We start from the raw sequence: 27599 nt of genomic DNA on the forward strand, positions 1-27599 counted from the left end.
AAGTTCTCAAGACTGAAAAACTTTGTGAATCATCATGTTGTGGTGTTAGCTTTCAAACAGGCCCATTGCCTAACTGCTGAGGACAAGAACAATTTATTCCATGTTAATAGAAAAAAGTGGAAAAGTTTGACTAAACAAATGCACATTTGGACACATGTAAGCATACATACAAATGTACATGTGTACCTGTGAATAGATATATGCATTGTATATTTCTTAGCTTTGACTGTAGGAGTTTTAAACAGCATTTTTTCTTTTGTTTCACTGAGTCGATGTGAGTGTAAAAATAGTATGAATCATACTGTCCAGGAAACATTTGAGAAATTTCTGGGCATTTTAAACCTGTGGATAAGCACTGTGGTTTATAACATTTTACTTGGATATGGTAGATGTTATCATTCAAAGTAGCACTTAGGATTTTCAGTTCTCTTATTATAACTCTGGAGTTGAGAATAATCACTGTTAATAAAGCAGTTGCCAAGCAAATATGTAATGAAAGAACATATGTATTGCCTCAACATTAATAGAGTCAAAAATCCTGGATATAGACTTAAATGTACAGTAGGTGTATGTTAAAATGTTTAAAATAAAACCCACAGTATCAGAAAAATAAGACAAAAACCAGTAAGTGTTAAAAGTGATCTATAATGGAATTAACCCAGAGATGCCTTCTGGGGGCTGTCCAAAGGGTAACAGGGCTGGGATTAGGGCTGACAGAGTTGTGAGTGATGTAATTATTATTACTCCACCCTCAAAAATATACCATCTCCAACAAGCACTAGTCATTCTGCCCTGCATTCCTGGAAGGAAGGTTATCAGTTTATGAGGCATCTTCACCATAACGTGAAAGAAGCAGGTCGGGTCAAATGCCCCTTAGTGCCCTCTCCTGCTCTGCCACTCTGCAGATCTCCACGTTTGCACATCCAGTGTTCCTGTGGGATGACCTTTGCTGTCAGTCAGTTTCCTGTCTACAGGTCAGGAAGGAAAGAAGTTGTTGTGACTCCTTAGGTGAATCCTGGCTTCAGGCTCCTGCTGGATCTGGCAGGACCTGCCTGGATCACTCCCCATAGCTTTGGACATAGCGTTCAATCACCGAGTGAGTATAAAACTGAATCTTGTGGGGCAGAGGGCGACAGGGGGCATGTGGGAAACTTCTGTACTTTCTGCTCAGTTTTACTGTGAACCTAAAACTGCTCTTTAAGATAAAGCTTATGAATTTAAAAAATTAAATACTAAACAGTATGGCAATTCCTCAAAAAAAATTAAACAAGATTACCAAGTGATCCAGCAATTCCACTTCTGGGTATATTCCAAAAGAAGTGAAAGTAGGGATTTGAGCAGATAGATGTGTGTACACCCGTATTCATAGCAGCATTATTCACAGTAGCCAGAGGTGGATACAACCCAGGTGTCCATCAACAGAAAATCGATAAACAAAATGTGGTATATATTAATACATACAATGGAATATTATTCAGCCTTTAAAAAGATGAAATTCTGACACACGCTAACCACGTGGAGGAACCTTGAAGATGCCAAGTGAAATAATCCAGACACAAAAAAGCAAATATTAAATATCCCGTTTATATGAGGTACCTAGAACTGTCAGATTTACAGAGTCAGAAAGTAGAATGGTGGTTGCCAGGGGATGGGAGGATGGAAAAATTGGAAGTTGTTGTTCAATGGATATTAAGTATCAGTTTGGGAAGATTGGAGAGTTCTGGAGATGAATGAAAATGATAGTTGCACAGCAATGTGAATGTATTTAATGCCACTGAAATGCACACTTAAAAATGGGTAAAATGGTAAATTTTATGTTGTATATATTTTACCATAATTTTTAAAGCTTTCCTTCTAAGAATGCTGCGCAGAATCACTAGCTAGTGCTTGATAGGGATGCTGCAGTTCGTGAGGGTGCAGGAAGAACCAATCATTATGTCTCTCACACCTCCCTCATCCCTGTTACCCTTTGGGCAGCCCTTAGAAGACAACAAAGGTAAGGGATCCACTGAATGGTATATACTTCAGTCCCAGGAATGAGTTTCCTATCAGAGTAAAGACACAGTTGTCAGAAGCCATCAAGGGAATTTGCCTTAAACAACTGTGGTCTCTACTAAAATGCCATTTACACATCTAGAAGACCTGCTTCACTGGGGCGAAGGAAAGCGTAAGCCACCCATGCTTCAGCAGTGGGGCTGCTCCATTTCCTCCAGATGGGTGTTTGTAAACCAGTCCATGCACAGAGCACTGGCATGGAGAGAGTCCCGGAGCTGTGTACCTGACTGTGGCTCCTGAAGGGTCTTAATCAGCGGAGGTGGACATGTCGGCAGGAACCAGGGAATGCAGACTTGCTGTAGATTCCAGCACAGTAGAAAATGAAAGCTTTGAGAGGAAATCCACAACGGATAGTTCTCCCGCTGTAGGGCCTATGATGATTATGATGCCTGTTTTACATTCTCCAAGTGAAGCAGGATTTATCCCCCATCACCAAATCTCTGTACTTACAGGTATTACGGTACTGGTAAGTCACAGACAGGTTAGTGAGTGGCCTGTAGTCCTGTGAGGAACACACAGGATGGAATTCACTAGGTTAGTCCATTGTGCCCTACTTTTTTTGGCTTTTGCCTTTTATTCTACATTTCTAGAAATTTGGCCTTGAAAAACAATCAACAGTTTTATGGGGCCTAGTAGCCATACTTTATTCAGGTCGTCTTCACTCCCTTCACCCTCTACCCCTAGGGCTGGCCAGGGATTAGAATTCCTGAAGAGTCGTATATAAGGATCCATGGTTTCAAAAAGTTCAGACACTGCTATCCTAAATTATCCTACTTTCTCCTTAAGATACCGGTATATATATAGTCTATTACAGAGGCCCTATAGCAGAACCATTATACATAATTTGGCTTAAGGAAAAGGTGTAACTGAAAAGAGGTAAAATGAATTTGTTAAAGTACAATATATATAAATCAGTCCACTCATTCTCATGCCAGACTTTCCAAACCTGCTTAGAAAGAAACTCTTCATGCTTTTCACTTAGGTATTGGAAAACAGGGCAAAGGAAAAGAGGTTTCTGAGTCAGTTGCCATGGGGAGCTGCCGAGATACAAAAAAAAAAAAAAAAAACCTGGAATTAAAGGTTTTTGTAGAGGAAAAAATTCAGGTCAGCAAGTCTAAGGGAGAGGAAAGTAAGGACTTACTCATCTTTGACATCCACCCTAAGCTTGAGTTGAAAGGGCATGGATATGGAATCTAATCAAAATAAACTCCCCCCCGACACAATGAGTTCACAGACCATAATTTTTGTACAGACACACTGACACAGATTTTCCCCAGAGAAGAACATCAAACCAGCCATCACCGAGATAAAATGACATAAGGTAGAGAAGACCAACAAAGACAGACCCTGGTGGGATCTCCTTGTCTCCTTGTCTCATCATTCACAGGAATCAGATGTGCCTGGTTCCAGACATTGAATTTATGTTTACCGATGGCTTTGCTACCTGGAACCCAACTAGCCAGAACCCTGAATTAGCTAACCTTCATACTTCCCCACCCCCTGCCCTTCCCTCCCACACACCCCACCCTACCGCACATACCACACTTCCCTTTTTCAGTGATGAAGAAAACAAGATAGCTTTGGTTTTGAGTAAAGGTGGAGTGTAAACCCTGGAGGATACTTGTAGCTGATAACACTGACCTGCTGAATCATTGAGAATGGTTAGATGTTTTATAAAGAGGAAAAACTGCTTTGGAAAACCTTCAACAAAAAGCATTTTCTAGTTGTCAATTAACCAGAAAATCAAAATAATAATAAATATTCTTGTCCTCAAATAGTCTAATTAACTGAGGTTTTAGTGTACCTATTTCCATGCTTTAATAATAATCTAAAAATGTTGACTGGCGATAGAACAATATACCATTCATTTTTATTCTTCTCAAGAAACTGCAAGTTTTGACTTTTACCACCTTTCCAGTGCCAGAGGTTAAATGTTAAATGTTCTGTTTATGTTAAGCACTCTAAAAGTTGTGATATTACTGGTTTTAAAACTAATATATGAAATCATTTTATGAACCTGTATATTTAGCTCCTATAATCATTGGAAACGAACGGCGTACTTTTGAAGCCAATTCTGTTTCTTGTTTTAAAAAAAAAAAAAACCTATTATATGATTATTTGTAACATTCCGTTTCATATTCAGATTATGTTCTGCTCAAGAGATCATCAAAATTAATTTTCATTCTCTGCTAATGGTACAGAGAGGAGTGATGTTACTGGCATGGTTATATACTTTAATATGTAAGTCAAAAATTTCAAATGATAATTCCCTGTGAGTCATGAGTCTCCAAATAATCTATGTTTTATTATAAAGCCGCCTACCCAGTGACATCAGTTGTAGCACAAATGGTTTATCAATTTATTCTAATAGTTTCCAATCTGTTGATTTTTAAGAAATGGTTTGTGTGCTCTTTTTTGGATGCACCTGTCACTAGTGAAATGATGCCTCTCTTTGAGCCCGGATTTAACCCAGGGCATTGCAGCATGTTTTTCCAAGGATGTCCCATTAGATAGATCTTCTAAGAGTGTGGCGCCTGCAGACTTGTGGCAGCTGGAAGTCGCATAAACTGTGCGACATGAGGAGGAAAAGCACTTCTGCTCTTCTGCCCCAGAACAGTATTTACAAAGCTTTGCAGGATAGCGAGATTTTTAGAGTCCTTGCGGTACTTAACTAGAAGCTATAAGCTGTTATTTCTAGCATATTTTTCCTGTATTCCATGCCTTATTTGTTACCAGTTCAGTTCAGATTAGTATGCTGGGTTCTTGATTTCTTGACAGAAAGTGTCAGAAACTTATTGATGAAGTGTTCTTGATTTCTAGACAGAACCAGAATCAGAAAATAATTGTTTTCTTTTATCTAAGCAGAAGTAGCTTTGTTTTCCTTACTATCAAAGTGATACATGTATTCTACATAATTTATAAAATAGCAGAAAATTGAATAAAAGTAGAGGTAAATTACCTATAATCTGGCTGCCCAAATATAACCTACCTGTTAACTCATACTTTTATATATTTTTCCAGACTTTTTTCAACTAGTTAACTAATTTCAAATTTACAAGCAGTGCTCTGGACTGATCACATCCTACAAGCTGGTGGCACTTAGGAATGATGACTTTAAGTGTCATCTTATAGGACAGTGATCTCATTGCTTTTTTTCTCCCTTCGGATTATATTAATCAGCTCTTACAAGAACAGATACCTGTGTGGACTCACTAGTATCTTTATCGGGTGGAAATTCCTATCAACCAGTATTTTCATTTCTACCTCCTGTCAGTCAAAATAATACCGAGTGGCCCTGTAAGATCCTAGTGGGCCTCTGGAATCATAAAGGAAGATTCAGTTATGTGCAAGGTGGTTTTGATGTTAGATCAACTGATTGTGTTGTGATTATTTAGAAATTAGTAATCACTATACTATAAGGCAATTTGGGAGAAACGGGAAAGGTTGAGTTAGCCAGATCCTCCCATTCCCCATTCACAATCCAAACAATATGGACTCCAATCAAATTCTGATTTTATAATTTTGATAACAAAATTTCATTCAAATATATGTCTTCTTGTGCTGTGAACAGAGTTTTCCTTTAACTTTGCATCCTTTATCCCCCTTCAAAGATGCATCTCTTCAGATTGCTGTGGTGTGATTTTATAGCTCCTTGAGTTGTGCTGGTATCTCTGTGCTTCCCTTTGGAGAGTACTAGGCCTTCGGGTTAGGATGAATCCTAATGGTTGGCCAAGGTTAGGAAGGGCTTTGAGCACTGAAAGAAAACCGAGGGAAATTTTAAGGAATTGTTAAAAGATTCATCGAGAAATGTGGTAGAATTGTCATCTACAAACCTCATGTCATTAGAATAGGAAGTATTTAGTAAGCAGCTGCTAGAAGGGATTTTGTTTGTTTAAAAAAAGAGAAAAACTCTGTCTTTGACATTAGTTATATCTAGATTTTATCATCCCCTGTACAGGACTCTTAAGTTCCTTGAAAGCAGTGACTTTGAGAGCATCCCTTCATGTCCTCTGTGTCTTTGTATATAATAGGGACTCAGTGTGTATTGAATTAATATTTCTGTGGCTCTTCAGTGATAGATGAATGAATGTGCTCAATTTAGGTAACTACATTTGACCTTTTTCCTACAGCAGTTGAAGGGTGTTTGGGTAGCATCCGCGATTGTATTGAATGCCCTGGTTGGGTACAGGTGTGAGGGAGTGGTATACAGTACTTTGATCCTCCGTTGGAGAAGGAGATGCTAATGTGGATAATGAGAATTTAGTTCTTTATCTTTACTTTCGATTTGGCCACCTTCCTTCACTGAGTCACAGGGCTCACTTGTTTAGTGATGGGCATGTCATTTAAGCCTGAGACTGTCCCTCAGACTGTTTATGACATTGGATCTGAATTTCCCATTACATGAACAGCCAGCATTTGTCATATAAATTCAAGAACACACTAAAAGTTTGTTGGCTTTGTAGTTGACATTGAGATTAACTTTCTCTAACCTAAACCAGTGAAAACTAAAATGCTCCTCACCACATAAAAGTTTTGCTTTCGCTGTGTTCAGACCCCTCCTACCTTGTCACAGCACAGTCATTTGGAGTCTGATTTGGGGGCGGTGTGGTTGTCTCAGTGGCGTATGACCCACTTTGTGTAATACTTAATTGCCTGTGTTTTTACAACACAAGTCAGAAGTTCTGATGATAGTGGACTATCACCCAAAAAAGATTTTCTGAGACATCTCATCAGAGCTGCTCGAGTACCGCGCACGAAGACGGTGTTAGCTCTGCAGGGTATGTGCTAACTACCAGACGATGAAAGAACATTTCCTCTAGTTTCTGGATAATGAGCAGGCACACAGGTAAAGATGCCTTTCTCAGAGTTGACTCCCTTTGTTTCCTAATGATTCTGGTGATTTTGTTGAACTAGACTTTTAAACACTAATTGTTAATTGTTACCTGCATATGTTTGCTGTTGTGGTTTGCAGAGGGCTCAGAGGAACAATAATTTTAATTGGTATCCTGAGACTATAATAACTTTTTATTAAAAGTCTGGAAAGACAGTAATCAAAAATAGACTCTCATTTCTATCTTCTCTGTGCCCCTAGCAAACATCCTCTTCGTCAATTTTGTTTTTATTATTTGCCATCAAGATGGTTATCTCTAAATATCAGATGCTTCAATCCACAGTGATATCCATGTGTGAATTGATGCTTGATAAGCTTCAAGTTATCAGGTGGAGAAGTGTGGTTAAGGTGTACAGAAAGAAAAAATGCACAAAAGGAAAGGGACAGCATGGGGATACTGTGCCTTAGTAAGCGTGGTGCCATTGCAGACTAAAAGCAGATATAAGTCAAGTGCTACTGACTTAAGTTTGGCAAAATCACTCCTCACAGCCCGCTCTGTTTTAGAAATGTTTATGTTTCTGATATCACTTTTGTTAATTTGAATAACTTTCAAAATATCATCATTGTTTCAAAACAAAATTTGGAAGGTGTGGATCACCTTCCCGAATTTACAGAAAAGTTTTTGAGTACATTTCTTTGCGGAAGATTGGCTGAGATGTGGTTCATGGCAGGGTGGTGCCCGTGCCTTGCGGATCACGTTGTCTGTACACTGACTGACATACCAACGTAGAGTCTTTGAAAATGCCCATTGGTAAGTCAACATTGTTTTCCCTGAAAGTCCTGAGACAGAAAAAAAAAATGAAAGTACAAACACTAACTGGAAAAAATGTCACACATTTTAGCCACTTTGCGTCCCTTGTTAGGACAAACCCTGGGCTGGGTTTTTTTACATTTGTGAAGTTGTGCGGTAGGTGGGGCAGTGTGGGTGGCCCAGAAAAAGTAGCGGTTAGAATAAGATTTTCCATTTATTGCCCTTTGTGCATGGCTAAAAATAAGAGTCATACAAATCAGAATATGTAGTGCAAGCAAAATCACTCTGTTAATTCTGATGACTGGCTTGCCCACATCTTTGCATCTGTCTGGTAAGTGGTATATTGGGAAATAATTTTTCTCTGTTTAAATAGCAAAAGGCAACCAAGTTTTTGCGTTGTTTGTCTACACATGACAGTTTATCAGCACTTTTCCCTTCTGAAGGAAGAAAGATCCAACTCATACATAAACAAAATGTGTTGATGGAAGGAAGAAAGAAGCATGAAACCCTTGAATCTTTTTTAAAAAGGAATTGCGTTATTTGAAATGTGATTTTACAACTTCCATCTTCTTGGCTTATTGTTAGAAAGTTCTTTCTTGTAAACTCATAGCACAGCAAGGAAAGGATATCTTAATGGTGTTGCCCTAGAGATTGGAAAACTTTTTGTGTGTTTGGATGGGGGAGGGAGAAGGGACAAGGGTGAGCGCACGCCTGCCCTGTAGTACCTTCTGTAGACACAGATGTTGGAGGGACAGTTAACCAAGTAAAAACTCCCCTGCATCTGGCTGCTGAGTCGAATGCAACCACAGTAAGTGATAACGTGTCTGTTTGTGGCTAGAAGAAACACCAAAGAGAGGCAGCACCAGCATTCACAGGGAAATTTGTATCTTCGCGATCCCATTGATGGTGCTGTCCCGTTCCACTGACTGAGTGGCTGTGGCATTTCCAAAGAATGAGAATGTCTGCAAGTGTTCTGAGCCTTTCAGTTTGATGCGCTTTGTGAAATGGATGAGTCAAGAGGGCAGTCATTCCAGAAGACTGAAAAATGAAGACTGCAAATCACATTTCTCTTTGGCATCCCCAACTGTGGCAGACAGTATGGCACAGTGGTTACAATGAGTTGAGAGCTTTAGGAGGGAAAAAAGACTCCGGATCAAATCTTAGCTTGGCTACTTGTTGACCTTGATCTGTTAACCTCTCCTAGGCCTGGGTGTCTTTATTTGAAGACGGGAACAGAAGTAGTACTGCCTACCTGAATGAGAGGGTGGTTGTGGGGATTCGGTGAGATGACGTATGTAAAGCACAAAGTCAGCACTCCACAAAATGATGTTGGTGTTATTGTCATTTGTGCAGTTGCATTATAAAAATGTGTTGGAGAATTTTAGAGCATTTGGGAGTTCTCCTCTATTCTTGGAGTACAAATTTTGGAATTAAGTGGACAAAAGATCAGCCTCTGGTTCAGTGTTTCAGAAGAATACAGGCATTTATAGAGTGGTTTGCTTCTTCTTAGGTTACTAATGCCATCTGGGGGATTTTTTTTTATCTTGCCATTAAGTTAGCACAATGTAAGCCTCTCTTTTAAGATTAGCGCTGTGTTGAGCATATTCAGTAATTTTTACTTTCTCCCTATGTTTTTTATTTAAACATGGATTTTCAGTTCTAACATCTGTGCATGTTAATTGTAGTACCTGCTGGTGTACATTATGAAAGACAGTGCTAATGTTGTAATCAAGTAAGGCTAAAAAAATATTTCAGGTGGAAATGGGCAAAACTTCAGGAGCAATTAGCTTCCGTGGTGGTGTAATTCCCCACAGAAAATATTGCATCTGTTATAATTCTGGTTACTGAACAATCTGACAGATTGACCAGATGCTGAAAGGCAGAAAACAATTGCTGTTGCTTTTATTTTTATTTATTATGCTTTGCAAATTATTTTCTGTTTAATACAATATATACCTGTCCTTCTAGAGTCCTTTTCCACCCACCAAAGTTTTGCATTATAAAGTATATTGTGTATTTCACAATACAAAGTCATAATTGTGGACATAACTTTTTTGTTAGCCTTCAGGATAAGATGCTAAGACTTCAAATTAGTCTCCCTTTAACCTCCTGCAGGACTTTCCTAGAATTCTGTTTCTTCATTTATCAAAGTTAAAGAGAAGTTATGACTGTACCTTAACTTTGCCTCACCTGAGACCTGACAAGAAGTGATGAATTAAACCTATAAGCTAAGGAATTAAAATATGGGACAGATATAAAACAGTGGTGGCTTAGTTTTCTCAATTGTTGTATTTTGCTGGGTTGTTTTTTTTTTTTTTTAATCCTCCTCAAATTTTCCTTTTCTTAGACGGTCCTACCATCTCTGTCCCAGATACAATTTGTGACTTACAATTTACATATTAGTATTCTCATCAGATTTTTGGTTTTTGTGTTAGGAACCATCAGTCTGGAATAAAGACATTTCTCAGGTCAACTCCGCCAGGGAAATCTGTCTTGTATTAAAATGATACCCTGCTTCCTCCAGTGTCTACAGACAATGCTGATTTCTCCACTTTTCTCCGTTAACGAAATAGAAGAATGCTTTTCAGGCCAAGCAAATCATGCTAGGTGACTTTCAAAGTTCCTGGCATTGCAGATACAGCTTCTGTTCCCTCCACACACTCATATATTCCCCATTATCTTTGCCATCCCTCTTGCCCTTTGCCATAGACGGAAGTTTCTGTAAAAATGATAGGTGAGAAAAGGTGATAAATTAGACCCTGGCCGTGATTCCCTCCCACACCTTCATAAGGAATGACAGATTCTGAAATGCATCCTGTGGATACACCGTGTGCTTCTTTCTGCAAAACTGCCAGTTTTAACTTATCTTTCATGTGCAGTTTGAGGGTACTGGCCAGGCGGGGCTCATTATTCCTTTGGTTGAATAGTGTAAAGTATTTGCAATGGAGATTTTCTCTAATGATGTATTTTAAGTGCATGTCCGCATTGCTGGTTTAATGCACTCAGTCACAGGATGCTTTAAAGTTTATTGCTAATGGATGAATCCTCCAGAAAACGGGAATTTTCAACAAGATTGACATTTGGAATGAGAAATATAAATCTAATGAGAGTCTTTTAACCCAGGTTTGTAATTAGGGCTGAGTGGAGTGAATGTGTACATGCACACCAGAGAAGGGCATGGAGGAAGGTGAAATTGTATGCTCTCCTCTGAATGAGGGATGAAGGCCGATGGATCAGTGTCAGGCCACGACACGGTGGAGTATAAATGATACTGTCACCAAGTACTGCACAGGGTACCAAGGGAATTCCACTCTAGTAAATTACGTTATTTAGACAGACCTGAAGGCATTGTGTCGGAATGAGCAGAGGGAAAGGGGGCTGTTGGCACCATGCAGAAGATATTACAGTACAAGTAGCTTCAGGGATGGAATTCACTGGTTTCCATTATACCTGCCTATTTTGTATTCTCCTTCGCTAATTAGTTTTCAGAAAGTTACAAATGCATACATGTGAAAGAACATCATGTCTGCTTGGAGTATGGGTTACAATGGACCATAAGGGAATAAGTGTTAGTTGATTTGTATGAACTGGTCAGTGTGAGATTCTTTTTCTTTTATTCACAGCTGGGTGACATTAGGTGTTGAGTAAAAACTTGCGTTTGTTTTGTTTTCTTTTTGTGAGAATCTCACACGCATTATGAAGATTTAATCCTCATTCTCTCGGTAACATAATGCATTTCTTTTCCACCCTTCCTTTACGTGCCTTTAAATCTCACCTGTCACTGGTCTCCCCTCATCACCTTCCATCCCTAAGGGAAACAGATTGTACTGGCACATAACATTTCATTTTGTGAAAGAACTCAAAGTTAACAAAGGTGATTCCTAGAGTGAGACTTGTAGAGAAAAATCATTTTTTTCACTTCTTCTATTTTATCCCTCTGCAGCAAAATGAGGCCATCCTTTTTGGGTTTATCTGTCTCTTACCATCTCTGGATCATCTGTTACCATCATCTAGATCATTGCAGATGTGCTAGTCACCATTTTCCAGTTTGATTTCAAATGCTCATTCTTGAAAAAGCCAATACCAGGTGCTCTGGAATTAGTCGCAGTCATTTCTTAACTAAAAAACAAGTGTCTTCTCCTGAATGGATAGAGGTTCTGAAACAATATCCATTCTTTCTTAAGTATGTGTCATACTTTGTCCTTAGTGAAATAAACCTGAGAAGTATCTCTGATCAGTTAACAGAGAGAATACATAGGATTCTGAAAAATGTCTCCACAAGGCTTCCAAATGGCAGGTTTTTAGCAGCCTTTCTGAAACAGGGTCACAAGTAGATCGCAGTGATGATAATAATATCTTGGATTTTACTTTTATTCTTTCCAAAATAATACTCCGTTGGGGTCAGGGTATCGTAATTTACTTTGTAGCCATAGTTACAGTCTTATTTTATTCATCCAATCATAAAATAGTAAAGCCAACATACTTGGAAAGCCAGGTTTGAGTGTGGACAGGAGATGCCTTGCTTAACAATAAGATACTTCTATTTTATGCAGGGTACCTCCACCTTAAAAATGCTTTTAGTTTATGATTCTAAAATAATATCTAAGTGTAAAAGGCATCATGTAAAATGTTTTTGTGCCATATATCATCCTCAGCATAGAAAGGCTGTGCTTACAGACTTTGCTTTATTCACTGAAGTCCTACAAAAGTCAGGGACTCTGAGCTGTGTGAGAAATGAGGGTCTCTCCCTACATAAACTCACTGAAATCTTTCCCTTTTGTATTCTGTTTACTTTAATGGTAGTATGTGCCTTATATCTTAAATGTTCTTTTCGTCCGTGACATCCACTGGGAAATCACATTTTGTTGTTTGCCACAACATTACACATGTGACTTCTTTCTTTTTTCTGTCCTCTTGATGCAGCATGCTATCAAACTGTATCTTCTGTGTTGTTCTAAATTGAATCCTGGTCAAAGGGATTTAACAGCATCTAAAATGGAACTAGCTTAGACTCTCTTCCATTCTGTAGAGGTTCCTTTGTTCCTGCTTACCTACCCATGTCTGTCTGGATTCTATTCTTTTTCTTAGATTAAAATTGGAAAGGGAGAAAGGGGGAGCTCCTTAGGAGAAATAGGTCTGTGGAGAATTGTGAGTACTCATTCAGAAGCTATTCTTAGTTCTAAGAAATATAATGAACTTGAGCTTTGAGTCCTACTGAATCTCCCATTAATGATCCCGCCATCACTTCCACCTCCCATCTGAGTATGTTCTCCCCAAAGGCTACTGATATTTTTTCCCTAATATTCTGAATGGAGTCTCTTCCAAGGAAAGCATATCTTGAAAGGAATTGAGTCCTACTGCAGTAATGGTGTACTGGATGATTCTTAATTGTTCTATTAAGTACTTCTGTTTTGCATTACCATAATGTCTGCTGTAGCAGAAACTTTTCTATAGACCTTGACTTGTCAGAAGTCAACCCCTTAATGTGAGCACTTCACTTACATTATCATTATGGTGTTTCCAGCTGACAACTACTGCCACACTGCCATGGTCCCTGAGTTCCCAGTGCTTCAGAAAAAGAGACTTTTGTTCTGGCTTGTTGAGGGGAAAACATGCAAACAACAACACTAGCTCTACCACCAGAGATCCTATAAAGACATGTTCAAATGAACAATAAAGTCATTTGTTCACATATGACATAAGGATATAAGAATTTAAACAATAAGACCTCTTGTGAAATGTGGCAAAATATGCACCACAAACATTGTGAAGTTCTCTGTCTTGTGGAAGGCAATTTTTACATGGGCTTCAAAAAACCATTAACTTATAAACTACCCTTTTAAGAAAGAAAAGAAAATCACTTGTCTCGCTATAACATTAAAGCAATTTCTGTTCTAAGGAAAGCTTAAATGCATTCATTTTTACAAAGTGCATGTACTATAATTTATAAAAAGCACAGTACTCTATCAGGAAATGCGGCATCTCTTCCCTCCTTCCCCTGAAATGGGAAATTCCTCCGTTTTTGTCAAGTCCCTTTTTTCTTTGAATAATATTGATTTCTTCAAAATGAAAGAAAAAAATCCTTTAAATCACTTAGATTCAAGACGAAGTTTTAAGGTTTGATAATAATTCTTTAAATACTTCTGACATGGGTGGAGCATGGGGAGCGAATAATCCTGCTTTGAAGGGAAATTTTAATTCAATTTGCTTTAAGGTGAACCCTGTCCTTTTTTGCATTGAACCTTTAAGGAAAACTTGTTATATTTGCAAACCTCAGCAAGGCAGAAAAATGCAGAGATTTCCTTGTCCACTCACATCAGGGTGTCTGGCGGCACCTTAAAATGGTTCCGATTTTGATGTTTGAAATGTGACCTTCCAGGAAAAGTGGAAGGAGAGGAGAGCATGTGTTAACTGGCCAAAGGTGTTTCATTGAGCTGACTTAGTATTCACCTCTAAAGGTTTTCAAGTATTTGCAGATGGATATGTACAGCATCTTTGCAGAATTCTCTTAATTGAAGAAATGTTTCATCTCGATCTCTGTTGACAGAAAAGATTGCCTACTGATAATTGCTTTGCTTAAGTGTCTGATAATATGCCAGGAATGAGAGCATTCTGTGTTAGGTCATCTTTAATTATGCATGTACCACCTGTCAGCTCTAAATCAGTACCAGATTAGATTCTCGCGGAGTCAGTTTGGGAGGTTCAGAGGGAAAGCTGAGGTGATCTCTTTTAGAAGCAACAAAAATAGACAGTAGTAAACATGCCTTCTAACCTGAAGCTTTTTAAAGGAGCCTCATCTTCATTGTTCTTGAGCAAGAATACGCCATTGGTACATCTGAAAAACGTTTGAAACCTCGCCCAAGCGGGGATGACTTACTGTGAAGATGGATGACTGCGAGCGAGGATGGTAGTACCTCCTCCCTCAGTACCATCTGTTGCATTTCCTTTTTGCTCCTTCTCATCGTTGTAAATGAGCCAGGGAAAAGCTCAGAAACATTTTTATAAGCTATGTGAGGACAGGAAATATGTTAACGATGTTAGATTTCATACATTTCAGGGGTTTTTTCAGTAGCGGGTTGGTTTTTTTTAGAAGGACAAGTGTGGGTTGGAAATAATGCTTGTTACCCTCTGTCAGCTTTTGGTAGTTTTATTCTCACTTTTCAGGGTTGTTTGGGACTTTCTGGTGGGATGTTTAGGGTTCTTTACTAAAGGCTCTGTTCTCTCTTCTTCTATCCTTTGATAAGATGGATTTGTGAAAGGTGTTTTTCTTTGTTCACCTGTCAGAGGTCTAAGAAAAGCCTTGAGTCATTGTGTACCTTTCACAGAGGCGGGGTTGGATGACTGAGAAGCTAAAGGCAGAGAAGGGACAGGTAAAAGAAATAACAGATGTGTGAATTATCATGTGGAGGGTTTCTCGAGCTTTGACCTGCAAAGGTGAGGCTCTGAGCCTGTCTGCTATCTAACCGGAGAAAACTGCTTGATAAGAGTTTGTGACTAACAGTCTTAGAAACAGTTTGGAAACCCTAAAATGTCTCATTTCAGTACTGCTGGCCGGAGGCATTGAAGAGAAAAACAGGTCAGCTCATAACGGGGCAAAGACCCTGGAGCACTGTGGTCCAGCCCATGGCCCTGAGTGACCTTTGGCTATCTTTGGTACCATTTGCTTTTCTACCCTAATCAAATAGTTCACTCAAGTAGAGGTGCAGCCTCCAAAACGGAGAACAGGCCCCAAAACTACTTATTAACAGTAACACCGCCAGTGCTTTGGCTATTTAATGCTCACTTGATACTTACACAGTAAACAAGTTGAAGAACCTTCAACTGCATGCAGCAGATGCTTCTTAAAACAGGAGAACATAGTACAATTAACCCTTAAACAACACAGGTTTGAAGTGCGTGGGTCCACTTATATGTGGATTTTTTCTCAAAGTTACACTGGATGTACCTGCCTCTTCTGCCTCCCTTCCACCTCCTCCACCTCTTCTGCCTCTGCCACCCCTGAGAAAGCAAGACCAACCCCTCTTCCTCCTCCTTCTCAGTCTGCTCATTGTGAATACAGTGGGGATGAAGCCCTTTATGATGATCCACTTTCACTTAGTAAATGGATTTTCTCTTATGATTTTCTTAATAACATTTTGTTTTTTCCAGCTTACTTTATTGTAGGTATATAATACATATAACATACAAAAAATGTGTTAATGGACTATTTATGTTATCAGTGAGGCTTCCAGCCAACAGCTGGCTATCAGTTAAGTTTTGGAAGAGTCAAAAGTGATACCTAGCTTTCCAACTGCGTGGGGGATCGGCGCCCCAACCCCTGTGTTATGCAAGGGTCTTCCCAAGCCTTAACTGAAAAGAACATCCAAAAGTGAAGCTAAGTCAGAGAAAGGCTGAAGAAAGGAATTGAAAAGAGAAGCAATGGGGAAGAAAGGGCTGTAGTACTGCTATGTTCTCTCTTACCAGCTCATCTTTGCAAAATCTTTTCCATCCACCTGGAAAGACCTTCTACTCTCTCCACCTGGTTTGCTCTCACTTTGAGTTGTTCTTCAAGTGTCATCTCCAAGAAGGCTTCTTTGCCCCTTTCTGGCAAAATTTGCTGCCCCTTCTCTGTGATGCCATAGCCCACTGACTGCCTCCTTCGCAGAATTTATTATGCTGTACTGCGAGACCATGGTGACTTACCTTTCTCCTCCACAGAGTAGCTACTGAAAAAGTTAACATTATCCTAACTGTGACAAAAGAGGTCTCATGCCCACAGAAGGAAGAGTCATGATTTCATTAGACTCTGCAGTACTTAGATCACATTAGGAGTATTATACCAGTACATTTGAAAAGGAACATAAACTGGACGTGGTGGGTCATGCCTGCAATTCCAGTGCTTTGGGAGGCCAAGGCAGTGGGATTGCTTGAGACCAGGAGTTGGAGGCTGCAGTGAGCTATGATCTTGCCATTGCACTTCAGCGTGGGTGACAGAGCAAGACTCTGACTCCCCACAAAAAAAACAAAGAACAAAGGAAAGAAAAGGAAAATAAACAAACTTGAGTGTTCTGTGAACACAGCATCAGGAATGGAGAGGGTGTCAGAGACTGTCTTGTAACCAGCGGTTGAAGGAACAGAGAAAGGTTAACCTGGAGAAGAGGAAAACAAGGAAAGACACAAAAGCTGCATTTAGATATCTGAAAGACATTTGTTATTCTAGAAAACGCAGAACTAAAAGAAATTATAGAGAAAGAGATTTGGGCTCAAAACAAGAATTTTCTTCCAGATACCCCTAGCCCACAGTGGAACCTTCATTTAGTAACAGTGAACCGCCTGTTACTAGAATAAGAGTCATTGTCTTTTTGGGCCATGTTTGGAGCGGGGGGCTGCTGTAGACAAGACTGCTGCACTGTGCAGGAGCACAAACCAGATAACCCTAGTATTTTAAAGAATCAGAGTCCTCACTCCATGCAGAATCACAGTCAGGATGATCTTGGGACATCAACTGCAACCGCCATGCTGGGTCTGCTTGGCTTGGTACTCAGCAGTCATCTGGCCACAGGCTACAGGATAAAGCTGGGGATGGGGTGAAAAGAAGGGAGCCAGCTACTTCCTCAAGGAGGCTGTTCAGTGAAACAGAAGGAGCATTGGATCAAGTCCCAGTCCATGTGCTTCCTGGTCTCTTGCTAGCTGTGTGAGTGGCTCCCTCAAAGCCTGCATTTCTTGCCATGCAAAATGGAAATGATATTGTTCACTTCACAGAATTGCTGAGGTTTAAGGAAGATGAAGGAGTCCTTTGTGGATGGCAATGTGCTGTCTGTAGGTGGTTGCTTGTCCAGAGCCCCTGCTCCTCGACCGACAACTTCTGAACTCAGTTTTGTCACCAGTACGATGGACATAATTTCCTTCCTTGCAGGTGCCTTTGAACTGGATGAGTAAATAAAATGTTATATATAAAAGTCCCCAGCAGAGTACCTGCCACAGAGTAGATGATCGTGTTGTCAGCCTCCACCCTCTGGAGCTGAGGAAGACAGTAGAGGAGTGTCCTTTCTCACCCACCTCTGCCAGTCAGGTTCTCGGAAGGTTCTCTTTTACCTGCCTGCATACCTGACCTCATGCTCGCATTCCTCTCCTGCTTCCCTGTCACCTTAACATGGAGTCGTCTTCTCTGCTTTTTCTTCTTCCTTCCTCTTCTGCTTCCATCTTTTCCTAATACTCTTTTCTTCCTTATCTCCCGCTAATTTCCCTAATCGCCGCCTTGTCTGCATTCTGTAAAGGATTATTCTAATGAGCACAAAGTTTAAAATAATATTCTCAGTAACTTTTTTGTTCAAAACAAGATGTTATATGCAGCATTTTGGGGAGGGAGTGGTGAGTCCTTTTCCATTTTCCTCTGCATTTGCTTAAAGTCTTTTTTTTTTTACGTTAACATTTTCCCATTCTTGCATCCCTTGGGCTTGTAGTCATTAACTTGCCAGACACACAGCAACTGATTGTCTTTATGACGTTGCTAAAGTTAGGAGAGTGTCATTCACAGGGAACTTAACCCATATATTAACTCAGACATAGCAAATTGCTAAATACGTGCCTTTAAATAAAGAGCTTCAGAATGCCAATTTGATTCTCTTGTTCACATCCTCTCTCATTGAAAGGGGGTTGCTGAAACAGAAAAAGCAACGGGAAGGGGAGGAGAAATTTCAACTGTTTTACTGAGTCAGAAATTGGAACACTGCCATCCGGATACAGGCATCTCATCCATCCTTCCATCCATCCACTCAGTGTTCAGGAACCAAGTCCTTGTCTCAGACCCAGCAGCGGACTGTGGGGCACACACTGAAGTGAGTGATACGATCCCGCCTTCAGGCTTCCTCCCATCCTAGTCTGTGACTCGAGCATCAGGAACTGTGGCTCATTCATCTGTGGATGCCCAGGAATCCTCATGAGATCTAGTTCAGTAAATGTGTGAGTAACAGTAAAAGCAGAAAGACAGAGGGAAGGAAAGAAGGAAGGAAGGAAAAATAATCAAAGGAAGAAAGGAAATTGTATTTTACTTAGTGCCGGGGTGTAAACTGGTACATGCTGTAAGTGTGATTTAATGATGACAGCGCGAATCCAGGGGAGCATTGCTGCTTGTGGAAATTTGAATACAGTTTACAGGAAAGCAGTGCTAATTATCCTCATCCATATAAAAGTCAGAACGGAAGCCACACACTCTCCAGGTGCATCCCTTAGAATATGTAGAATTTCTTCTGGTTTTTCTCCCACTTAGCTATGTTGATTTTTACTTAGCAGAATAACTTTTACCACTCCAGTCATTTCTAATTTTTAGGTCAGAAAGCTGAATTTCTTCCTTTCCAAGGAAACAAACAACAACAAAAAAACTGCTTCTCCCCACCTCTTATGGAGTATGGTGTTTCTCTGGGAGCCACTGACTACAGGAAAGAGCGTGGCTCTTGCCTCTTGGGTCAGCTCGGAGCATGGTGTTTCTCTGGGAGCCACTGACTACAGGAAAGAGCATGGCTCTTGCCTCTTAGGTCAACTCGGAGCATGGTGTTTCTCTGGGAGCCACTGACTATGGGAAAGACCATGGCTCTTGCCTCTTGGGTCAGCTCGTGACTCACCGGCAGCCCTGGGCCTCAGCGTCTCCATGGGAGGTACAGGAAGAGAAATGCTTACCTTGTGGACCCCCCGGCATTGTCCTGACATTTACATGAGAAGAGACATATGCAAAAGCACTTTGAAAACCAAGGTGCTATGTGAGGACTTTTATTGTGAAATATAAAGACATTAGCTTTATTTTTCACAGTACATTTATTTGTTTCTAAAATCTCACATAACACTCGAGGTCATTTGCTGTCCATGGTTTCGTCAGCTGCCAAACTCTATTTAAAGGAAACTTGTAACATCTTTTAAAAAAGAAGCAGTTTTCTTCTTTTCACCAGAAAATGATCTGGACCTTTGTCTTGCACACAAGTACACATTTACATTTGCCCTTTTTTCATAAACCAATGCAAAGATACTTGAGCTTTCAAGTTTCACTCCTCTGAGTTTCCACAATACTTTGTTCCTATGTTTAGTATCCCCCACACTGCCTCTGCAGAGTTGAATAAAACCAGACCCCACCCTCAGAGTTCACCATCTAGCAGAGGACCTAAGACATTCACAAACAGCTGTGATGTAGACAGCAAGTGACAGGTGCCAGTTTGTTAGCTAGGTAAAGCAGAGAGTAAGGGCATACCTGGTGGAGGCTAACTAGCCTCTTAAGCAGGACAAGGAGAAAAGAAAAAGCAAGACATATTTGGGCATCCTAGCATTGTGTTACCGTGCAATGTGTTTGTCTTTATTTTATCCTTATTATTATGTCATAGGATCTTTGAGGACAGGGACTTTCTGATTCATCACTGCTATACTCAGTGGTGCCTGAGATGAGCTTACAAGTTAGGTCTTCCTAAATGGTTGCTTGAGTGAATATATTCTATAGCATGTCATGTTTAATTTCAATCTCAAAATTAATTCCACAATTTTTTAAAAGCTCTGAACTTAATTCCAAATGAGATGTTTGATACTTTTCCGAATAAGGATCTTTTAACTCTGGAGGAAAAAAATACCAAGCATTTCTTGAATACCAAGTGATTTTGTTTATGCTTTGGGTGTAAACTGAATGCACAGAGATCTCAAGGAACCTCAGAAATATTTGTTATAGTCATTGATGTATCCCCAGTGCTTAGAACTACACCCAACATGGATTGGGTGCTTAATAAATATTTGTTGAGTGAATGAATGAATTCAATAAACATTTATTGAGCATCTAGTATATGTCAAGTCCTGTGGTATACTCTGGGGACTAGCTACAATGATAAATACACTGTGACCACACTGCATGCATAGTCTATTATCTCCCTCCATTGAAAGAACGTATGTGTCTGGTGACACCCCCTGGCCTGGGGAGAAGCAACCATGTCTTGTGCACAGCCGATTACCACCGTTTGGAAGTGTTGAACACGTAACAAACAAAGCTCAATGGCAGCTTAACTGCCAGTCAGTTATGTTCAGCGAGTCAGTCAGTCTATGTTCTCATTTCATAGTGAACTTCAGCTCCACCCTCTCCCTCCCCACCTTCACTGTTCCCCAATGTGGCCAGTTCGTCCTCTGCATCCTCTCTCACATGCCCTCTCCTGCCATGGCTCTGGCCACTCCCTGGAAGGGGCATGCCTGACCTTGTTCGTGCCCTCCTTGTGTGAGTGTCTCCTGCCTCCACAACACTCGCAGTGCCACCTGGGGTTTGATCGCGTCACTGGCCCACTCAGGATCCTTCAGCAGCACCTCACTACTTACTGCGTAACATCCCAGCTCCTCTCCCTGGCATTCAAGCCACTCTGCGCTCTGACCCTAACCTGCTTCCCAGCCTCACCTTCCACCTTGCAACAGCCAACCTAAATTCCACCACACTCCACAAGAGCGGCTCTGTCTTTCATCTCTGTTCCCTTCCACAGAACGTTTTCTTTTCCTGGAACAACCTTCCCCTTTCCCCTACTTGTCAAAATCGTCCTCATTTTTTGCCACCAGACCACATGCTATTCTCACTCTCAAATCCAAAGTGACTGTCCCAGCCAAAAGTTATTTTTCTTTCTCTGCCCTATTACAACACTCAAATTATACCATTCATGTGTTCCCTATTACATATTGCTTTTATTGTAATTGTGAATCATACGAGTGCCTGCTCTATTCAGGGACTGCTATGTACATTACCCACCCTTTCTATAATTCTCAACCAGCCTGCAAGGTGAATACCATTATCAGTGGTGTTCGTGGTCTGTCCAACATCACACAGCTAATAAGAATGGAGCCAGGCTGTAAGGCTGTGTATGTCACTGCAAAGCTTGTGCCCTGCCTGCTCTAGCAGCTGCCTCACTCACAGTTCCTGGTTGTCTTGTGTTTCTCCATGAGTAAAGTGGGGTCCTTGACCTTATGTATCTTGGTTCCAAATGTAACATGGTTCTATTGAGTGTCCTCATGGGCTGAGAACACATGACTTAATAATACCTTGTACCCAGTAAATGTGGCATGAAGGAATGCCTGAGATGTCTCTCTTTTCTTCTGTCGTTTATGCTGAAGCACATGCTCAGCTCTATTTGGTGTTTATCAGGACCTGACACCTTGGTACTCCCACCATCTCCCAGGCTAGTCTGCTGTCTTGTTCCTGGATTACTAAATTGTCCTAACTATTCTCCTTGCCTGGAATCCACCCTACCCTCTGCCACCAAACTCATCTTCATAAATGTCAACTAGGTCACATATTCCAGTAACATGTGGCTTTAACTCCCTGAAAGTCAGGGTCCTTCACTTTGCCTCATCACCCCCAACCCATGACCCAGAGTCACTTGGCCAGCTATAGCTTCTGCTTACCCCAATCTCATTCCTGTCCCTGAGCCACTGGTCGCCTCTCTCGAATGCACCACACGAATTCCTATGCAGTGTTCTTTGATCATTAGGTTTGATTTTTCCACATACATGCTCTTTCTCCTCTCCAGCTGTGGGCTTATTTGTTTCTTTAGTAAGTATATATTGAGCCTGGCTGTGAACCAAGCACTGCACTGGACTCTGGGAACCTAGAAAATAGAAAATAAGACCTGCCCTCAGAAGGCGTCCAGTTTACTGCGGTACGTAGACATAAAAGTAGGCAGCATAAAGAAAAGTAGTGAAAAAGAAACAGGAATGTGTAGGGAACTGTCATATTCTACCCATTCTTCATGATATGCTGCCCAAGTTTTTTGTGTGTCCAAACTAACTTTTCCCTTTTATAAATCCTTATAATTCTAATTCTCCTGCAACCTTCATTTTGACATTTAGTCACATTGCCTTCTATGGTTATTTAAATGTTTCCCACACATGTCCTGCTTCCACAAGTGGATTTTAAGTGCCTTCAAACAAGGTGTATGCTTTATGTGTTTTATACCAGCTTCATCAGTTAGCATTAGCTGTGTAACAACACTTCCAAATTTAGTGGCTTAAAACCACAAACATTTATTATTTCTCACGATTCTGTGGATTGGTTGGGCAGTTCTGGTTTGGACTGGCTCAGACTGGGGCTGAATAATCTGGGATAGAGGTAAGCAAACCATAGCCCACAGGCCTGCCACCTGTTTTTGTAAATAGGAATTGGAATTCAGCCACTCCCATATCATCTATGGCTGCTTCCGCACTACAACAGCAGGGCTGAGTAGTTGGAATGGGTATGATCATATGGCCCACAAGCCTACAGTATTTACTGCTGGTCCTTTAAGAAAAAGGTTGTTACCCCGCCCCCCATTCGAGGATGGTTGGTCTGGGGAGGCCTCACCTGAGATGACTCATCTCTGTTCCACATGCTCTCTCATCCTCCAGCAGGCTAGCCTGGAATTCTTTATATGGTGGCCTCTGGAGTCAAAAAAAAAAAAAAAAGGCAGCAGGACCTACTGCTTTATACCAAACTGCCTGCTGGACATGCCTCAAGGATTTCATATTAAACCTGTCTGGACTGGAACACATTACTTTATCAATGTGCAGACTTTTTTATTTTTTTAAAGTTTCTGCTTACCTCATGTTTTCTGTTATGCCTTTGATAAAAGCAAGTCCTATGGCTACCCGAGTCAGTTTTGGAGAGGCTGCCCAAGACTCTGTAAAGAAGAAATTATTGTAGCCATTTGAAAAACAGTCCACCACATCAGCCCATTCTTCCCAACCCCAGTGTCTGGCATCGAGCACGTGATAGTTACGTGCTTGCTGAATTGAATTAAAAATATAAATAGAATTTTTGGAGGAAGGGAGTATATTAAATAGTTATTGTATAAGTACCATGTACCAGGTGCTGGGATACAACAATGTACAAAGCATGCAGTTCTCATCCTCAAGGAGCACACAGTCAAACATCAATTCAGTGCATCCTTTCTGTCCAGTTGTGAAATGGGCTTTCTCTCTAGGATTCTCGTTAAGGATCTTTAGCATTTAACTATGGCTCTACTATCCATTTGTCATTTCCTTTCTACCCCCACTACCCACTCATTAGCTGGACTTTTCAAGCCTGCACAAGGCCTGCTTTAGGATGCCCCTGCTTCCAGCCTCTTCTTAACCAGTGCCCCTGCACATGCTCCTAATGCCCCACTTTTATCAGGCTGCTCCTTGCTCAGGAGCCTAACGCATTCACCAAATTGAGCCCAGACCTCTAATATCCTAGAGCCAGCAACCCATCACAGTCCCCACGCTCCTTCTTGTCTGGACTGCTTCTTGTCTGGACCATATTCCTCAGAATATTCACTGTGCATCCTGTGTCCATGCCTCACTTGTCCTCTCTGCGTAGGGTATCTCCCCTTCCCATATGTGCCTGTTACGATACTATGCATCTGTCAAGGCCGGGCCAGATGCCACCTCCTCCATGCTGCTTCCCTGGTTGACCCTACTAAAAGTTATTTCCTCTTCTGCATTCACAGGGTACCAAGTTGGGAATGCTGCTCAAATGGCACATATCACATTCTGTTTGGCATTTGAGTTATCCTGAGTCATGCATTTCATGCATTGCACTCTTCTTGAGATTAAGGACCCAGTCTTATTCATTTTCTTTTCCTTCTGAATGCCTTGCATAAAGGATACTTTTGGTAAAATCTCGTTTTCTGAATGAATAACTGATATTTGCATAGTGCTTTTGCCATTTCCCAACTCTTTTATTTGCCATATTTCTTTTTTTTTAAATTATTATACTTTAAGTTCTAGGGTACATGTGCACAACGTGCAGGTTTGTTACATATGTATACGTGTGCCATGTTGGTGTGCTGCACCCATTAACTTATCATTTACATTAGGTATATTTCTAAGAGGCCATTGGTTTAAATATATTATGTACTACCAAGAAAGAAAAAAAATTGATTAAAATATAAGCCACCAGCAGTAAGATATACTTCCTTCTGAAATATCATTAAGTGAAAAATGTACAGACTGGAATCTGTGACATACAGAATATTAAATCCAGTTCAGATATCTATCGGTATCCAATTAGACATTTATAAAACACCTAAATATACCAGGCATTAGAATCTCACAACAGCTATATGAAAGAGGTAGGGTGGGTAGTAGTATTCCCATTTTACAGAGGAAAAAATTGAAGTTCAAAAGGACTCCAGTGCTTTTTCAGAGTGAAACAAATGTAAGTAAAAGAGCCAAAGCTTAGAGCATAAATCTTACGGTGAAAACAAAGCTGCCTTCCTAAAATCACCTGTGGGTATCAAAATCTGTAAGTCACCTCTTATTATCAGTGTGCACCTTTTTCTTTCTTTTTATAGCACTACCTACCCAAAACTATATGCACATCACTTGGCCTTTCAATTTGTTTTTCCCAGCTGCATTGTTTTGTCATGTTGCCCCAAGAACATCCTGTTACTTGGCATAACATAATGTAATGTGATGTGATATTTCATGCTGCTTAGGAAAAATTAGAATGATTGTTGGATGCTTAGATTTTTCTTGGGAAGTAATTAGCAGGCAGAATCTCTGTCACACACACACTCCCATAGGAGTTTCTCAACCATCATTAGCCTCAAAATAGTAGAAGGCTTTCCAAACCCAACACTTCACTTAATTAATTACCTCATCTGAATACTTGCTTTTGGATTTTAAGAAATACTTTGTGGAATATGCAGTTGAGAGACAAAACATTTTATTGGTATATTTAGATATTTGTTACATTTTAGAAGGAATTGGTATGTGCACATTTTGACTTTTACATAAAGCTCAAGCTTGTTTTAAAGAACAGGTACACTGAAAACTCTTTTCCATATACATCTGGTTGTATTTTCATTTTATTCAAATTGCCAGGTAAAAGAAGAAAAACGCAAGTGGAAGAGACTTCCCAGATCAGCAGGAACTGGAATATGTTCAAGTCTTGGCAGAGCCAGGTCAGCCTTTCATCTGTCTAAGGGAGACATGTTGAAATACCCACACTGCTCTCAGGATTATTCAGACTTTATTTGAGTAGTTTCTTAATTGCTGGTCACTACACTTTAGGGGAAAAAAAAAACAGTTGGAGAGAAGGAAAAGAGTCAAGAAGACTAGCCAAATGATACAAAATAAGATCTGTAAAGGAAAATCAAGAGAAAGAGGTTGTTTGGCTTAGAGAAGAAAAAGTAAATTTCTAGTACATAAAGGTCTTTGGGTGAAGAAAATTACAGTTCAGCTGTATCCTATGACCATTAATCACAAAACAAGAGGAAATTGCTATTTGTGCTAGACACATTGCATGGTGATAGCATCCTAGAAGTAATTCCCAAGGGATAGTGAGGTGTCCATTCTAAGACCTTTAGGATTCAGTTGCCTAAAGTGGATAGAGACCAAACTAGGAAATTTTGTAAGACCCCTTTAGCTGTATATTGAGTTAATCACCTACTTTTATAACTACCCAAACACTTTTGGATCATAATTATCAGATATGTTCTATAGTTTCTACCTCTAGCTGCTGTGAAATGGGTAAATTTGAAGGTAGGGTGGAGTAGACTTCATGAGAACTTGGTGAATAAAGATTACTCAGCCCCCAAGTCCTTATGTAATATAGGTGTCCTAGCCCTTCTGTCTTGTAGGTCATATGGATGACTCACGCCACGCACATGTTTCACATCACCTCTTAAAGACTTACAGGTGCTTAATCTTTTGAAGAATATTTTCCCTGAAAATATTCCCTTTCTTTCCTGCATGATCAGTTTCTCCCTTTGCACTAAATTTTTCCCATTGGCATAAAAAATCTTTAATATTTCCCCAGAACAAGACTTCCTTATGTCACATTCTCCTTTAGCTTCTACTGCACTTTACTGCTCCCTTTCACACAAAACACTTCGAACTTCTTGTCTATAGGTATTATCTAGACTCATCTCCTGTTATCCTTGACATACTCCATTAAAGTCTCTGACACCACTGCTTCACCAGAACTGTTCAGATCAAAGCTACCAGTTACCACCTTGTCGCCTCATCTTCCTCAGCTTCTCAATAGCTTCCAGCACAGTCAATCACTCCCTTCTTCCTGGAACCCACTTTTCTCTGAGCCTCCATGACAGCTCCTCTCTTGGATTTTTTTTTCCTTCTCAGTCACCGCTGCTGTCTCCTCCTCTGTTAGTTTCTGAATTGATGTGCCCTGGGGCTCAGGCTGTCCCTATGTTTTCTCTCTGCCCTCTCACTTGTTATCTCCTCTGCTTCCAAACCTTTATGGCAACACCTCCCCAATTTATATCTTCAGCGCAGCTCTCTTCCCTAAATATCAGACTTATATATGCAACAGGGTACTTGACATGTCCACTTGGATGTTTGATAATCATTTCAAACTTAACATATCCAAAACAGAACTCTTAACTTCTACCCAGGCCCTAACCTACACAGACACTGGAAACTGTCCATCTCCCAATTATTCTTATCTCAGTAAATGACACCATCAGCCATCAGCCAGGGGTCCTGTACCTCACCTTCCACGTCCAAACTATCAAAAACTCCTACTGTTTTATGCCCAATCAGATATCAAGTCATTTCACCTCTTTCTATCTCTTCTGCTACCTCTCTCAGACATGTTGCTTCAGTTTCTCACCTAAACTACTACATTAGCCTCCTACCTGGCTCTGCTTTCATTCCTGCCTCCCTGCAGTTCATTCCTACAGAGAATCCAGAAAAAGCTCTTCAAAATCTACAATCAGATGTGACTCTCCTACTTTCTAAAAACTTTTAAAGAGGACCTCCTCTTCTGCCAGTATAACAGACTTTGTACTCCAAGGGGTATCTCTGTTGCATTTTAGAACTCCTAGGAAGTAATGAAAATACCTAATAAAAAAATACAAGTAGCTAAGTGCATATATGTCAACGGTAATCAAGCCAGAAAAGGCAGACTTACCCATCACTTGTGTTTGTGTGTGATGGTCA

At 40.4% G+C, this 27599-nt stretch overlaps 1 protein-coding gene across 2 annotated transcripts in view; it reads left to right on the plus strand.

The window, feature by feature from the left end:
- The window catches only part of BACH2 (BTB and CNC homology 1, basic leucine zipper transcription factor 2), a 359621-nt gene that overhangs the window by 199670 nt on the left and 132352 nt on the right, over positions 1-27599 (plus strand). Inside the window, exon 3 of one of the 2 annotated variants that reach the window (XM_011984419.1) lies at positions 25521-25600. The exons of the other annotated variant lie outside the window; for it this stretch is intronic. Within the exon in view, the coding sequence (XP_011839809.1) occupies positions 25577-25600 (24 nt within the window). The 5' untranslated portion in view covers positions 25521-25576. The remainder of the gene's footprint in view (positions 1-25520; positions 25601-27599) is intronic. 2 annotated transcript variants of the gene reach the window in all.

The sequence above is a fragment of the Mandrillus leucophaeus genome, unplaced genomic scaffold, assembly GCF_000951045.1.
Source record: "Mandrillus leucophaeus isolate KB7577 unplaced genomic scaffold, Mleu.le_1.0 Scaffold268, whole genome shotgun sequence".
In the NCBI taxonomy this organism is placed as follows: domain Eukaryota; kingdom Metazoa; phylum Chordata; class Mammalia; order Primates; family Cercopithecidae; genus Mandrillus; species Mandrillus leucophaeus.